Source organism: Drosophila elegans, unplaced genomic scaffold (genome assembly GCF_018152505.1).
Source record: "Drosophila elegans isolate 14027-0461.03 unplaced genomic scaffold, ASM1815250v1 contig_208, whole genome shotgun sequence".
Lineage (NCBI taxonomy): Eukaryota > Metazoa > Arthropoda > Insecta > Diptera > Drosophilidae > Drosophila > Drosophila elegans.
The window spans coordinates 23,809,195-23,826,824 of record NW_024545578.1 but is presented as its reverse complement, the minus strand read 5'-3'; the positions used below and the strand labels follow the sequence as shown (position 1 = coordinate 23,826,824).

General features: G+C 37.8%; 1 protein-coding gene across 2 annotated transcripts in view; it reads left to right on the top strand.

Annotated features, from left to right (window-relative positions):
- Positions 1–17,630, top strand: part of LOC108143210 (frizzled) — a 102,922-nt gene that overhangs the window by 29,121 nt on the left and 56,171 nt on the right. For both annotated transcript variants that reach the window (XM_017267495.2, XM_017267496.1), the window contains exons 2-4: positions 3,881–4,000; positions 11,942–12,136; positions 12,852–13,077. In XM_017267495.2, the coding sequence (XP_017122984.1) occupies positions 3,881–4,000; positions 11,942–12,136; positions 12,852–13,077 (541 nt within the window). The remainder of the gene's footprint in view (positions 1–3,880; positions 4,001–11,941; positions 12,137–12,851; positions 13,078–17,630) is intronic.

The following is a 17,630-nucleotide window of genomic DNA, read 5'->3' as shown; positions in this document are numbered from 1 at the left end:
TCTCAGAGTGGTAATAATTTGCAGCTTCCACCATCATCATCAACACGCCCCCAACTAAAACGTGAAGCGACGGCCAGCTGGAAGGATTCCCTTTGCGCTGGCTGCACTCCTTTCCCTCATTCCCTTTGGCCTTTCATAACTCGCGACGGCATAAAATTTATCTATAATAAATTAAAAACTCCTTAAATGTTAGCTAAACTTGGTTTATGACTCTGGCTCTTCTCCACAACTGCGAAACCCTTGCCCATTCCCATTCTTCATGCCTTGCCCACCTCTTTTTTGTTGTGTTTTATTTGTAGCCGCTGGCGCAAAAAAATACAACTTTAACGAAATTTTCTGTATTGTTTGGATCTTGTAGTTGGCACATTTAGACTACACAAAGAAAAAACATTGTATTACTTCCGTTGAAAATGTTTTATATAATTTTGCATTGAATAGTAGAGAATTTATTTTTGTGTGACATATAGTTATAGTATGCCAGAGATGAAATATTTTGTGGAACATTTTTTTTTCGTGTAAAAGGCGGCATGGTGCATTCAAGGAGGAGGTAGGCGGATAGGGTGGACTCTTGCAGGGCGGTTTAGTCGCTGTCCAGCTCTTGTTGTTACTGATTCCCCAGCTTTTAGCTGCTGCTGATGGTCGGATGCTCACGCGGCATGAAAACTTATGTCGGCGGCCTTTGGGCGCAATTATTTATACATGCCTCATAAAAATCGCAAGACAATGGGATCCCGGTCTGGAGCCCAGAACAGAAAAAAAATATATAAAATAAATATATATATACAAAGGGACAGCAGCAACTACGACTAACAATGCAAGTCTCTCGACTCCTTTCGTTTTGGTCAATGTTGCAACTAGTTGTTGTTGTCGACTGCTCTGGGGGCATTTTATTCTTTAAGGTATAAGTGGGGATGTGGGGGCTACAATTACCCATAGAAGGGGCAGTCTGTTTGATTTTGGTTTGGTAATAAAGATAGATGGATGGATCGGCGGATAGATCTATTGACCAGAGCAACAGGAAGCGATTGCTGATAGAACCAAGATATAAAATCCTAAGTGGAACGAGCCTGATAAATGTTATGGTCATGTGGAGAAGATTACAAGATAGAAGAACAATTTAATTATATTTTTCCAGTAAGTAAAGTTTGCCCATAACGAAAGTTGAATAAGAAGAACATACAATTTAGCAATTGCTGAGTTTAAGTACTAGCTTGAAAATATAATTATTTTTGTTGAGCCTGAGGTGTGTAAGAAAATATTTGTTAATCCAACAATTATATTCTTAATTGGTCGGCAAAACTATTTTGATAGAGAGAACACCAAATATTTCGATATATTTTTAAAATGGCTTAAAGCTGAATAGTAAAATAAAGCTTTAGCTCTTAAATAAAACTCATAAGGTATCATTATACTTGACTATCAAGACCACCGAAAATGTTTTATCCAACTTCATTTGCCATCTCAGCTAATGTTGGCTCTCCAAATAAGCCTCATTTTCTGCTGCTGGCCAATTGGAATCCCTCAAAATTAGTTCATTAAAATTTAAATATAAATTTTCATTGCTTGCCTGGTTTAAAGCAGGCTTAAAAGCTTCCAGAATAATTTCAGATAAACGTGGCTGGGCAAAAAAAAAAAAAAAAACTGCAGGCAATTTAGAGGAGATTCTCCGTTCCCTCAAGAACCCTCGGCACTGCTGCTTTATGTTATTGTTGTGGGTCCGTTTCCTTATGCGCCCCAAATATGCGTAAATATTGCCCCAGTCAACAGTTCTAAGTGTGCCATCTCGTTCTGTCTGCACTTGCTTATCGCCGGCATCGATTCCCCCTAAATCTTCCCTTTTCGCCGCTCCCCAAAGCAGCAGAAAAACGCAATTTGCGCCGCTAACCTAACGATGATTGCCAAAAATGTTGGAAAGCCAGGGGCTGCTGTGTTCAGGGGGGGGGAGGATTTTAAATTTTTAATGGGAATTTGAAATAAAGCACAGACAGACAGAAGGCTGTGGAACGGGGACAGTCCGCACATTCGGGGGAAGTTTGCTCTTTGACAGAGGAACAACTGCAGCCAAGCTTTGGTCCCTTGATCTCTCTGCGTTTCTATGCTCCAAAGGGTTTTGCACTGCAAAAAATATTACTAACTAGAAGCTATAATAGCCCCTTAGTTTTTTAATTTTTTTTGGGTGACATAAACATTTTTGGGTAACTATTTAAATGAAAATAAGAAACATTTATAACAAGGAAATGTTAAAACAGAAAAAAATTAATATTTGGCCAGAGTATTAACAGGATTTAATGGTAAAAAAGAATCACTCCCTGCCATCAATTTTGGTTGCTTAACCTGTTGCGAATTTTTGTATCCAAGTATAGGCATAGCTTTAAATAGGAAGAATATCCTCGCATAAAAATACTATTTAAGGTTTATATAGTTTACCAGGGGCAACTATACGTAAACGGTTTTGGGTACTTTGGGTTTTCACAGTTATTTTTTTCAGTGGGCTGAATGTTTTTCCGATGTGAGAAAGGGGGGCCAAAAAAGTCTTGCTGCAGTCCAGAGATCTTCTTTATCTCCAAGCTGGGTTTTGAGCTCACTTTGAGAGACTCTTTGCGGCGAAGCCATGCAACAATATTTTTTCGTACTCGAACAGGGTAAAAAACCCGCCCTCGGGGTTTTGTTTGAGTGTGTTATGTGCGTGCATGTTATGCTATCTAAAATTCAAATCTCTTGCGGTTTACAATGCGCCAGAACTCTTCCATCTGTCTCGCTCACATCCACAGAGTGAATGCCAAACTGGGGAGTTGCCTTCGACTGTCTGCTGTTGTTTACAGTCAATATTTCCTACCATGAACCGTGTTTCGAGTAATTTTTTTATACATCTTTGTTCTATAAATTAATTAACTAGATTAAATATTGTCAGTATTTTCTGAATTATGATTTGAAATACTTTGCTGAGTTTAAAAGCAAACAAAATCTAGTTTTCATTTGCGTTTTCCACTTAACGAGGGCGTACTGTTTGTGTGTGTAAGTGCGTTTGCATTGTTGCCGCACTTCGAAATGCAATTGTTTCTGCGGGGGTTGATTTCGCCTCAGCTTTTTGGAGTTCAAGGTTGAGTTGGGTTTTGAATGGAGTTCAGATCTCTGTACCGGGAAATCTCATTAAACTGCAGTTATTGTTTGAGTCCGGAGTTTGGACACTGGAAGTGCAGAGTTGTCAGTCCGATGAGATTTTTGCCAAATGGGGGTTGTACATTGTACTGGTCCCTGATGTCATTTGAGAGATTGTGCTGCCCTGAAGGCACAATTTCAAAAATGTCCTCACAAATTTATGCTAATTTGAAATGGCTCTAAATTGTGCAGGTAAAGGAAATATTTTCTACTTTTTAATAAGGGTTGCACCTATCATCAACTTAAGAATAAATAAAATCAGAAGTATATTAGTAATAAATGGTTACTATTTATGTATGTTACATGTGATGTTAGTGGGAAAGATTATTAAATTGTGCACAATGATAGTGATCTGATTATGAACCCTAATTTACAAAAAATCCATAATAATTATAATATAAAAAAAAATTTATTGGTATCTTATCTTTTTTTTCTGTTTCTATAATCAACCATTTCATGCTCAGGAATTGCGTTTAGTAATCCTTCTGTAACTAGGATTTAATTCATTTATTCTCAAATTAATTTGTGTGCGAGCTCTATAAGCTGCCTCCTTTAATCCTCTTTAATTGCAACTCTCAATCCAATTTGGCCCACATTTAATACAAGCCTTATTAATTAATCGCTGCCTGCAAATGAGTTTCCTCCTTTGAAGGCTTCCTCTTCACTTACCCCCACTTCACTTCACATTTACTTATTCGCTTCTGTTATTGTTCCTCTGCAGGATCTCCATGACTGCGGAGCCCCATGTCATGCCATGTTTTTCCCCGAGAGAGAAAGGACTGTTCTCCGATATTGGGTTGGATCCTGGGCAGCGGTGTGCGTTGCCAGCTGCTTGTTTACGGTGAGTGTTTAATATTCCAATTTATGTTATTCTTTAAGTTAACAATGTAATTGGGTTTCACATCAATGGGAGCAGTTTTCCATTATATAGCTTGGCACAAAAGGTATCAAATTGCTCAATCCTAATTAATAGTAAATTTATCTTATAATGTAGTTTCTAATACAAGATTTATTTATCAGCATTACCACAAAACTATCTTACCTATTAAAGCAAATCACAAACTTGTTGCAATAAAATGAACTAAATAATTTAAAGAACAATGCTCTTAGGATTGGCGAAAAGGGAATATAGTTATTTTAATTTTCATTAAACAAATAATGAACTTAATGTCCGCTTTAAGCGGTGAAGTATTTGCTAGATAAAATATCGAGTTATATATAAAATATAATATAAAAATAAAGCTTTGTTGAAAATGCAGGTATCTTAGGTACCTTACAGTGTGCTCAGCTATGTTGTTTTATTGGTTCCCCCTCCAAACTTAGTTTATCCTCGGTTGCCAGAGTGCTGCCATATTTTCTTTAGAGCTGAAAGTAAACATCTTATACGGGGCCCAAGCGAGTGAATCCAGCTCCTTCAGCGTGTCTATTATTCTGGAGCAAGGGGGCAAAACATATACGGAAGGTAGGATGCCAGGACGAAGGCGTTGGCACTTAAGTAAATCCCACGCATTGACATATTACCTGTCAGCGCATATTTTTCAATAAACTTGGTAAAACATATGCAGAAGCCACGCCATCAAACCACTCCGCCCGCCAGCCCCACAAAAGACCCCAAGGCGTTCTTGGCAAGCAGGATTCCTTTGATGGAGAAGGGATATACATAGGTGGCATGTAGGGGAACAAAGGGAGAAGAGCGCTCTGGAGCTCGTCTTGGCATGTGGCATGTGTGAATGCGGCTGTGGGAGGACAAATGGCAGAACAAAAGTAAATTTCAAATATTATTAGAATTGCCCTTTGATATTTCGGAATGTCCTGGGCATGCCATGTCCTCTGCTCCCTTTGATTCGACTATATTCGAATGCCTTCAGGATGGATGAGCTCTAAACTAATATTGGAAATAGTTCTGTATTGTAATCCTTGCCATTCAGTGTGCGAAGGATCGAATTGAAAATGTGACTGCTGAAGAAGCGAAGATGGCCACGAACTTAAAGAGTTAAAGGTCACAGGCCAAGGTGGTGGGAAAGGTCAAAGAAATATGACAAAAATATGGGAAGGGAAATTGATGGCCTACAGGTTATTTATGGTTGTTTCGAGGTTAGGTGAGAGCAGATAAAATGAAATCAAATACACAGATTTCTAAGAAGATAGAAGGGTTTGGGATATTGTTCATCAATTTATTAAAGATACGGCATCTGTTAGATTTACTTTGGACGTGGGACTTTTTAATTGCTTTTATTATCTTAATGGTTTCAAAAGAAAACAAATCAAGTCAGTAGACTTTTGCAATTCTCCCACTTAAATTTCCATTTAATACCGACACCATTTATCCCGCTCTGCTTAAACATTTCCTATAACCATAAATCAATCAATTGACTTGTCTAATTATCTCATCTCCTTGGAACTATTCATCATGTGTAAGGACCTAAAAGGGATGCTCTCTGCCAATGTCTCACTCCATTGCCTCCATCACTTTCACATATGGAAATCAACTTGTTAGTCAGGCATTTTTCCCCCATCAGCAAATGTGTTTGGTTTTTTTGTGTGCCTTGTTTCTTTTTGCTTATATCCATCAAGTGAAAAAACTGACAAAATTTGAATAAAAAATCAATTTAGGTGCTCTGGACCGGGCACATGACAGGCACTAATCAACAGGAGAAACAAAAAATGAATATGATAACCGTGCTTATAATTCCCAGGCAACCAGACAGGGGAAAAATAAAGGGGCGGAGTTAGGATGGGAGGCCCCAAAAATACATCTATCAAAACTGGAGAGGTCCTGACTGACTCGAACACACACATAAACACACACACATCATAAAGTGGCGCTACATCCATCAAGCCCAGAGAAATAGGGGCTTTTTTCGGAGGCCTGGGGGTGGAACACACCCCCTGGGAACATTGTCACTCACATGGCGACATGTTTTGCATGTGTCTGCTCCGATTCTTTTCTCTCCATGTGATAAATTTTTGTCATTGCATATAATTTGTCGCCCATTGTCGGCGCCAGATATTGCTGTCCTTCGTGGGCGTGGCATATCAGTGCAACTCATAACAGCAAAACAACAACAAATTCTATGCAAATTTCGAAATTGTTTTTCCAGGGCCAACGACGACTTTCATTTGCTAGCTCATTCTACTTACTTTTTACGATTATGATTATGTTCTCTGAGTGCTCTCCATCTCGATTTCATTCGTTGGATTTCAGCATTTTTACGCATTCATCAGTTCCAGTTCATGCAAATTTTGCCTCTATGTTTTGTTATTTAGTCGACTGCAACATTTTCTCAATTATGATGGAAATTTCCCATTCTCTCACGTCAGTTTGTTTTATAGCATTTTCTGATTGATTAAAATGCATGGAAGTCATTATATGGTAAAATAAATGTCAAATTAATCAAATAACTGGAAGATATCTGTCAGTTTCGTTGTATTAAATTTAATTTTCCGATAACGTACATTTTCAAAAGTGTAAATTAAGTGATAAACTTCTATTTCGTTGGACATTTTTAAGAGCTCGCATGTTTAGGTTGTAGTCCGGAATTCTGTTTCCCATTTTTGTTGGCTTTAAAAAGTCAACCCAAATAAGCCGTTATAAGCCTTGGAAAATGTTTTTCTCTAGCGCACACACATTAAATATTTGAATGGCTTTTTATGTTGCTTCCTCTTCCGTTTGCCATTTTCCCCTGTTTATATGAGGATGTGAATAGTGCTCGATACATCTCAATAAATTCCCCATGAAATGTGGGTTATGCTTGTTTGTTTGTTGATTTTTAAAAACTTTCACTCCACATGTGTGTGGGGATAAAAATTGCAATGACACAGAAGTATGTCAATGAAAATGGCTACAAAAAACATAGCACACACGAGAGCATTAGAAAATTGCAGTTGATCCTTTGGTCAGATGGACAGGGTAAAAAATATATCTAAAAATATTTGTACACCGATGAATGTTTGCCTTTGTGCTCAGAATGCCTTACATATATATGGATTTTGTTGTGACATTCAGGAAAGTTTCAGTATTTAATAAATAAAGTGCTCAGTTAATTAATTGAAATGATGAAATTTTGTTAAGGAAAATATTGATGCAGCAATGATAAAATGTATAAAGAACACATGAAAATTTAAAATATCAAGCATTTGAAAAAGATAAATTTGTCTACCTTTCAGCATTAAAAATTTTGCAAAGTCCTGGCCATATCTCACACAACGAACACATTATTTTGATAGCTGGCAGTATAAGAACGTAAACTTTAAGTCAAGTCAAAGTTACTGAAGGAAAGTAATCCCAACTTTTCCCCAACCAATTTTCTATGACAGCCCAACTTTTGCTAACCTGGGAACCCCTTTAGGGCTTTTCATTCCAAGTATCAAGCGAAATTATAAACAAGCACATTTTATTTCAATTTTCGCGAACTAAAACAAATATTTTTGCACCCACAAAAAGTTTTGCTTGTGCGACAGGTAAAATTGTCTGACGAATTTCTGCAGAAGAAAACTTATGACGGAAAAATGGAAAATGGGGGATTCTGTGTGTCACATCAACTGTCAACAATCAACACCTTTCTCATTAAGCGCATTAGATGCGATGAGACACCGAGTGAGCTTTTCTCCTCCTGCGCCCTTCTTTCTTGACATTTGTTTTGCAATGAAATGCGAAAAGAGGAAATGACAATGTGTGTTTGCTGAGAGAGCAAATAATCGTATAGTCGTTGACTTTGATGACTTTTTCTTAATTACAAAACCGGCTGCTGGGAGCTCAAAAAAAGGGAAATCGAGAGGCAGAAACTGAAAGTTCAGTGAGGCGGATATTTCGATAGTTGAGACTGGAGACGATATGAGCAAATATGGCAGTTCATGGTGACTGCACCCAAATGTCATCTACATTCAACCCATTCCAATTTGTTTCTTTTCTAACCGCCTTTTTTTGGGCTACTTGTTTTGACAGTTGGATTTTCAGACTAGTTGTTTTGAGTTCTTCACAACGTTATTAATAGTTTTTAAATATGCACGAAATATTTAATCATTGATATGCATAAAAAATACATGCCATAAACATCAAATGACAAAAACAGACAACATAAAACTTCGCCGCAAACCTTTGCCACCAAATTTATGCCGCAATCGCTGTCCAAACTGACTGAAATGTTTATGATAATAGTTAGTTATTCTAATAGACGATCCACCCTAGAAAAAATAACCGGACCATTGTTGTTGTTTCCTTATGCAAATTTATACCATTTTTGAGCGAGTTTTTTTTTAGTCTGCTAGTTGTGAGTTAAATCTAATTTATGCAAAATTCAAAAACTGCCAACCGCTGGCAAAGCTCTCAAAGCTTCTCTGTGGCTTTTAGTTTTCAACACTCTAGCGAAGAAGGGGGCGGTGCGGTTTTCGGGGCGGTAGGTGGGTGTAACCACTTTAGTTTTGGGCTGATTTTAATGACCCAACTCTACAAAATTTATGAGCGCTAAAAATTAAAATTACTTTTTTTTCACTGACCATGAAAGGCGCGGCGGCTCGACTTAAATTATTTATTTCGAGTTGGTTGACCAAAATGTTTGGGAGATCTTAACCTGAAAACTGTGGAAATGGGAAAAGCATTGGAGGAAAGTTTTTGGCAAAAGAAGTCACCTCAGCTTTTGTGGTAGGAGTTTTATAAAGTTTGATAGCTTAAGTTGATTGAAAAATGTGAATAAAAATGCTTTTAGCTAATTTATATTATTTTATTTATTTTTTAATCAATTAGGTATGGGTAAAATGGGTTGAACATGAAAGGCGCGTCGGCTCGTCTTAAACAATTTATTTGGAGTTGGTTGACGGAAATGTTTGGGAGAACTTAAACAGAAGACTGTGGAAATGGGAAAAGCGTCGGAGAAAAGTTTTTGGGCAGAAGAAGTCTCCTGAGCAATTGTGGTAGGACTTATATAAAGACTAATAGCTTAATTTTATTGAAAATGTGGATACAAATGCTTTAAGATGGTTTATATAAAATTGGAGTGGTTTATTTTAATCAATTAAAAATGGCTTATAGCAAATTTCATTATTTTAATTAGTTTTAATTAGGAAAATGACAACTAATACGAAATGGCATAAACTTTAGGGCATTAAGTTTTTTAAACATAGATAGTAACATTTTTGAAATATACAAAACCAGGTGTAACTCGTAATATTAATATAAATGAAATTTTTTATGTTTATTCCTATTCAATGAAAACTTATCACATATTTTAAGATATACAAACACAGCATAATTGTTAGATTAAAAGGTTTCTCTGTTAAATTTCCAAACAATTTTCACAGTTTCTTTTTTGGTATACAAGCGCATGGAAACCTCTTCTATGTTTCCATATACGAGTGCCACTCAAACTAAGCTCTTCTCCAATGCAAGTTTGTGTGGGTGTGGCCCCAAGAAACTCCGTATGGTTTTCGCCAAGTTGGGAAAACTGCCGCCCCCAGTGACGCATAATTTTAGGGCGGGTCTAGGAGGGCGGAAACGAGAGGGGTACTAAAGATGTCGGAGTCTGCCAAATGTTTCAACATTTGCAGCTTATTTCGTTTCATTTGTACCTAGTCACACCTACAGAAATTTCCCCCTTTTTCACCTATCATGCGTGGCATAACAAATTGCTACGGGAAGTTAAAAGGGAATGGGCTGGAGCAGTGACTCTCTGTTGTTGCTTTTGGCATAAATAAACAATTCAATTCAATTTCTCAGCTTGTTTCTTCTGCATTGGAGCGTTGTCAGCAGAAGGAGTTACATACTGACTCACTTCCTATTCTATTTCTCCGCCATCACGAATATATTTTGCATTTAAATGAGGATGAAAGGCAAGGGTGGGGCAGCAAAGACAATGCGTAGGTGGAAATTAGACGTAAGCTGGCCAAGAGAACTGTAATTTCAATGGGAGCCAGTCCGAAAGAAAAAATATTTTCCAATGAATAGATGATATACGGAAGAAATTGGTTTTCCAAATAAAAATGAAATAACGTTATATTTTTTATATAAAAATGCATTGTGCATTGTGCATTCAAATGAGAAATCGATCATCAGCTTTTCGTTTATACATTTTTTAAACTTTGCAAAATGTAATCAACATTTTATTATTTTTATGAAAATTGCAAGGGTAAATTATTGTGCATTCGAATGAAAAATCTATCAATGGCAGTCGGTTTATACAAAAATGACTTAAAAATAAATAAAATAGTAACACCAATTTAAAGTCAACTTATTTAGTTTAATAACTAATAATTCAGTTTATTTCATGATATATTCAATGGTCGACTAGTCTTTTTTCCCAGTGCAGCAATCGGGTTCGTGAGGAAGACTGATGTTAGCCACGATTCGGAGCCGAGAAGTGCGTTCTGCATCTATGAATAATTCAGGGGTCTTGTCGTGGCAACAATAATACTCAGCACATTAATGCAATGCGAACAACTCGAATGCAAACACAACCCACACACCACACAGATACTCACACACACACACACACACACACATGCAAACAGGGCCACCCACACAAAGAACTTCCAGCTAACTGTTTCTCTCTGATAGTTTTGTAATGATCAAATTAAATGACTTGCTTGGGTTTGGTCGGGTTTTCTGGTTCGGGGTTTCTGGTTTAGACAAAAGACTCCTTGGCCTGGCTTAGTGGGAATGATAATGAATTTATTTAAATGGCGCGTAATCAGACAGGCACAGAGAAATCCAGCAAAGGGTGGGGAAAGTTTAATGTGTGAGCTTGTGGTTGGCAAGGCAGGGGAAACAGTATCTGTGTGTGTGTGGACTGTAATTGCTTTCAAAGCCTTGAGGAATTGTCAACCATTCTGTTGATCCTATCTCGAGCTCTCTATCTCTGTCTTCATATATGCCTGCCTTCACCATTTCCTAGTTCATCCTCTGGCAAACCGGAAGTGGTGTCTGATCAAGAGGAAGAGCCGATTGGTTGTTGGTAAGCCAAACTGGCAAATGCTGATACAATGAGTTAATATATTCAATGTCTCAATCAGAACACTTATCCAATTATTGACGGTGGTTTGGCACTAGAAATATGTAAATTTTCAAAGGCCCTTTTAAAATTATTGGAAAACTAACATGGGTTTAATGCACTTAGCGCTTTATTTAAATATATTTATATCCAGCAGGCAGTCAACTTATTTATTATTTATTATTAGCCAATAAAAAATTTAGTATATTTAAGATGAATTTAGTGTGGATAATTGGAATTTATTTCTAACATCGCAATAATTAGTAATTAGTTTTGTTAAATATGAATTTATTGTATGCAACATGTCAAACATTGATATTTATATTTAGATTTAATTAACTATTTAGATTTTTTAATAATGAGATATTTATTAATGATAATGATAATTATGGGATAGCCTTCTAAAAAGTAATCACATTTTAAAGTGGTTAAAACTGAGCCCGCTCATTTTTGCATTTGTCTTAGCTTCCTTTGCAATGTCCATTCCAGCTAAGGACATTTTAGCCAAATACATTAAGGCCAACCGACCAAGGGAAAAGAAACCTTGCGAATTAAATGAATCTCGGCTTTTGGAGTAAATGGCACAACAATCACAATCAGCTAATGTGTAGAGCCTAATGACCAAAAGGCGCTGGGAAGAGGATCCCTAATAGGTTCCTCTCTCCTTTAATGACCCACCGCTCATATAAACACTAATGCATTTTTAAGGGAACATCAAAGCACATCGGCTTAATTAGGGCGAACCTAATTAAATCTAAATATATATTTAATAACCATCTCCCCTTTCTGACTCGTTGCAGGTGCTCACGTTCCTGATCGACTCGTCGCGTTTTCGCTACCCAGAACGGGCCATCGTCTTTCTGGCCGTCTGCTACCTGGTAGTTGGATGTGCCTACGTGGCGGGATTGGGGGCGGGCGACTCCGTCTCGTGCCGGGAGCCATTTCCGCCGCCCGTCAAGCTCGGCCGCCTGCAGATGATGTCCACCATCACCCAGGTGAGATGACCCTGCAGAGGCATCTCTGCAGTGCCTGAGAAACCAGTCCTTACTCATTTTTAATGCCATTGATGGGCAAACTTTTATTTGCTGCAAGCCATGGAGAGGCAGGGCTTTCGTTTACATTTTTAACAGGATCTTGTGCTAATACAAAATTCTAGAGTTTCTTGAGTCATTTAAAAAAGAAGATCATTAAAACAAAACTAAATATTTCCTATCTTTACATATAAATGTTCCATTTATCAGCACAGAATTAAAGAAATAATTGTGACTGTATTATTATATGAAAATTTATTTGGAGATTGCTAAAGAACCTCAATATTTGACATTTTAGTTTTTTATAAATAAGCCAACCACAAAAGTATTTAAGACTTATACTTCGTTTTTTTTTGGCAGCTGCAAAAGCCTTTCCCAACCAAATTCGGTTGGAAAAAGTCTGTGGAGCACCAAAGAATATGATTGATACCACATTTTATTTGTCTATATTGTTTAAACACAATCGCGAAAAAAAAAACCTTAATTTATTTTACCAGGAATGTCCAATAATACCATATTTCTTACCTTTTTCGTTTTCTGTAAGTATTTAACTATTGTCAAGGTAGATTATATTTCTCTGAAGTCACTCACCAGAGAGGGTATTGAAAGTTTCGACCTTTGAGTCTGGCCCTGAATTAATTGTAATTTTATTGACCGACTTTTCTTCTTTTTCCGACAGGGCCACCGCCAGACCACGTCCTGCACGGTTTTATTCATGGCACTCTACTTCTGCTGCATGGCGGCCTTTGCATGGTGGTCGTGCCTGGCATTCGCCTGGTTTTTGGCCGCCGGCCTCAAATGGGGCCACGAGGCGATTGAGAACAAGTCGCACTTATTCCACCTGGTTGCCTGGGCGGTTCCCGCCCTCCAGACCATCTCCGTGCTGGCCCTGGCCAAAGTTGAAGGTAAGTTTGGCTGTGATCCGGGCGGGATTATTATCGATTAGCCACCAGTGCGACCTTGATCCGGTGGCGCATTAATCCATCTGAGTCCACATCAATTTCTATCACACACTCCGCCCATAGACTTAACTCCACCATAGCTGCGGTTTTGGGCTATTTCAACGCGTAAGGCGAAACCGTCATTAGACATCATTTGTGGCATTAACTGTATCTGTTTCTAGGGGCTGGGACCCGGTTGCTACCAGGCAGCCTTAAAAAGCTACAAAAACTTAAGAAAACCAACAAAAAATTAGAGATGAAACAGTCGAAACAGTGGTCTTGGCCGATGTAAAAAGTTCTTAAGTGTGGGTGCAAAAAAACAAAAAAAAAGTTGTATCACATTTCGGGACTACTTTGTATGAAGTTTTTATAAATTTTAACATTATATTCAAAGAAGAATTAACTATATTGTTATTAAGAACTACACAGAACATTGTAATTTTAACGAAAAAACAAAATGTTTTTTAGTCTTTGCACAAATTTTTTCGTCCACAAAAGAATACGACTTTAAGCCAAGACTTTAGCTACAACTCCGAACTTTTTAGCCATCGCGAACCACTGTACGATTGCGTGTTTTGCCCGTTTTCTCAGTCATTTTGTGGTTCATTTGAGAATGGGGTCTTGGGTTGGGCTCGGTTATTTGGGTTTGGATACTGAGATACTTTCAGTGGGTTCTAAAGCGGCTGTCCGCGATTTCTAAACCATTTAATGACCTACGTGGTCGCGGGCAGACACGAAATAAATCTTGACGACCAACAAAAATGTAAAACTCGGAAAGAAAAAAGACGACAGGCTGAAAACGGTCACGTTAAAGTGCCGTAAAAATTTGTGAACTCCGGATGAGTTCCCTCTTTTTCGGACTCCCAAGTCAAAGAACAAGACCAAAACTAATTCGTTTAACGCGCTGCCTCTAAGCCAACTTAGAGGCTTTTTCGTTGCTGTCCATTCCCGGGCTCATTTCACATTTTCAGGCTTAATTAGATTGCGGCTTAATGACTCAATTGTGTTTGCCGGCCCGGCTCCTGTTTTCCCCGTCCCTTTCACCCAATAGTAATGCCTCTCTTTCTTAGCCCGGACAATTTCCAATATGACCAGACGGTAGTAATTAAATACAGCAGCACATGATTATGGCTTGTTAGGCAAATCGAATGAAAGTCATAGACAATTTGGAGGGGTCGTTGTCCAGTGGGAGGGAGCATCCCTGTTGATGGGCACTTATAGCCCACCATTAGCTGCGTCTACTTAATGCCCCGGCTACTTAATTGGAGGGAGTGAGTGAGGCTGTGTGCCAGCTTAACACTGGATTAATGCTGCATTGTGGTAAACTGGGCTGCGAACTAGGCAACTTGACTACATATCCTGTAAAATGTCATCGCACGAAGAGCTTAAGCTGCTAGGAGGTATATTATATGAACAATACATGAGGAAAGTAACATATATATACACTAAGAAGATCAACAAACCGTAGAATAATTATTAAATTGATGATTAAAAGGCAAAGGGTATTCTTTAATGCAAATCCACAAATTATAGCTTCTCGCTATTAAACTTTAACCATTTTTCACCACTTTGCATCTCAATTTCCACATCAGACTTCCCCTTCCCAAAATTGCTCGGCGATGAAAAATTTTTCAATTGCTTAACAAATATAATCAAAATTTTTCACTCAAGCCTAAGCGCTTACAAACACTAAGAGACACTCGCTAATGCATGCAAAATGCCAAGAGCCATAAAAAACATATTTTCCCCTCATCGCGTCTTATATAAAAACATTAAGGTCTCAAGCGAAGGAAAAACGATTTATGGGAAAAGTCTCCGAAAAAAATTAAAATAAAATGATGACTTAATGCACTGCGAGCGACCAGCGAAAATCGCTGTTGTTGCTGTAGGGGGCACTCCTTGAGATGCTTCGCCAAGAAAGTAACAGTAAATGGAAAGGAACAGGCGCAGCCGTTGCGTGCACTGAGAAAAATATTCAATTGTAAAAATGCACTATTAATCTCAAGAAGTATGACATACACTTTGATATATTAAAACTAAAAAGTGCATAAAAAATGTTCCATGTTGTTATTAATTTAAAATAAGTATTCCTAATTTGTTAGTAAAAACATTTTTATAACTTTAATTTGCCTAATTAAATATTTTCCTATTTTGCCTAATTAAATAAAGTTCCTGTTTAACTTAATTCCTTTTCAGGCGTTTTGTTTTCAAAAACAATAAATTCGGTTATTTTGATGGCGTTTTTAGTTATTTTTTCCAGTATAGCAGCCCATTCGGAAACCATTCAACGGCAATTAATGTTAAATTTAAAAATACATTATTTTAATGTGTCGCCAGTTGGAGTATGCCAGCGTGAGCGAAAGAGGACAGTTGCTGCCTGAGCGTTGATGATGGCGGTAGACATTTACAACAACAACGACTGCTTTTGGGTAAACAAAGACTGAACAGAAACGCTCGAGGCGGGAAGCTTGGAAGCTCTGGCCGCCGGCTACGTGCATTGAATCCGTAATTTGCGCACGTTCGTTGCAAACATTGAATAATGCTCACAGATATACCCCCAGAAAATCCTACCCCCCGCGCCCACCTCTGGCACTCCCCTTTAAACACTTCTGGCCAAGTAAATAACAGGCAGCTTCTAGAGGGGGCCAAAAGGGGAAGCTAACAATTTGTATTGACTCCACAACGCGTTGGCAGCTCATTTGATAGATTTCCCCCTCCCGCAGACAGGGATTCGGAGGAGGAGAAGGAGCCGGTCTATGAATCACCTGTCCACCTGAAATGTCCAGTTCCGAAGGGATTCCATTTGCTTTGTGCTCCGAATATTAAACGAACCAAATTGGACTGCATTTTGATTTTTGCCCCAGACACATATGAATATGTGGGTTTCAAATACTGTCAAATTTCATTAGCATTTTAGATTTTAAGAGCTTTCCAGTTGCATTAAACAGACTTACCAACGTTAAGAAATATATGAAAATAAATACCTTACAGAATCTCAATAGCTCGATAGAAAAATTTGTTTAAAGCAATCTATACTTCACAAATATTAAAGAAGTGCCATTTCCTTAAAGTAACATTCGTTTTGAATAACTGTGCCAGCTTATTAAATAATGTTTTAAAATTTTATTTATTGAGGAACACCAAATCATACAGTTTTTGAAAATTTAAATTACTTTAACCGACGAAAATCTTAAGTATACTCGTACATACTAAAACCAACCCAAAGGCAACAATTTGCTTTACTTGTCTAGAATTTATAAGCATTTTGTAGACACGCTCAACAATTATTTTTCATTTATAAGAAAGTAAAAAAGCGAACGAACCCAGAAAATATGCAAATTAACAGAAACAGAACGAGACGCAAGCAAGGCAGAGCAAAGGAAAATTAACAATTTGTTGCGCTTTTGCGAAATTATATGCCTGGCAGTCGTAAGTCCGTTGAAGATTCTTCTCTGCTCTCCTTTTTCTTTTCTTCATTTGTCAAGTTATTAAAGAGCAAAGTGAGTGGAGCAGGAGGGGTAGAACTAAATTAACATAATTTATCCAAGGCGGAGTTCTTTTTGCTTGCAAAAGAGAGTTTCAAACAGAGCACAGTGGATACTTCGAAATCTGAATTTAAAGAAGATTATCTGATATAAAATATTAACATGGTAATAAAATGGCTGAATAGTAAAAAATTATTCGTAAAACTTGAACTACCTCTACGGGACACATTTTTAAAATTTTGTTATGAGCCTTTGTTATTAAACGTACTAAAGACTGTAACAATTGAATTAAAAACATAAAAGTTTTTAACTGCATAAATTACAAAATCCAAGAAAACAATTCTTATAAAATTATGTGCCAGGAGCGACTTTTGAAGACCATTTAAAAGGGAGTCTCCAAAGAAAAGTAAGCAATCAAGAGCCACTTATCGAAATGGCATAAAAATACTAGTCTATGAATGATTTATGAAACAAAGTGGTTTTAGAGTAAAAGCGGAAAAGGGGGAAATGCATTTTGAAATGCATTCGGTCAGCCAGCAGAAAAGTCAGCTGAAAATGTTATGCAAGTGCGGGCGGCATTCGTTCAAGGATCATACACAAAAGTTGGCTCGCCCTTTGACCTCGCCCTCTCGTCCTGTCTCCTTCGTTTTCCACCACCCTTCTCTTTCACTCTTTCCGAGTGCCCCCTGCATAATCAAATAATGCGCTTTGGCATTGCAGTTTCTATGGCAATCGTGCCAGACAAAACCCACACAGAAATGAAATGAAATGAACGGCGGAGTATTAGACTGAGTAGCAGCAAATGAAATACTAAAGTTGATTCACGGAATAGAGCACTTTTCTTGCATGCAAGTCACATAAGCGGACGGAGACAATCGACGGACGTAAAGTCTGGGAAATAGAAAGAGAAAAGGATTGAGACCGCGAATGAGACGGATATATGCAGCACTGGGGACAAAAACTTTGCTTGCAAAGAATCTACAAGCAGTGGGAATTGATAAATTATATACAAATTTCGAATAGAGCGATACC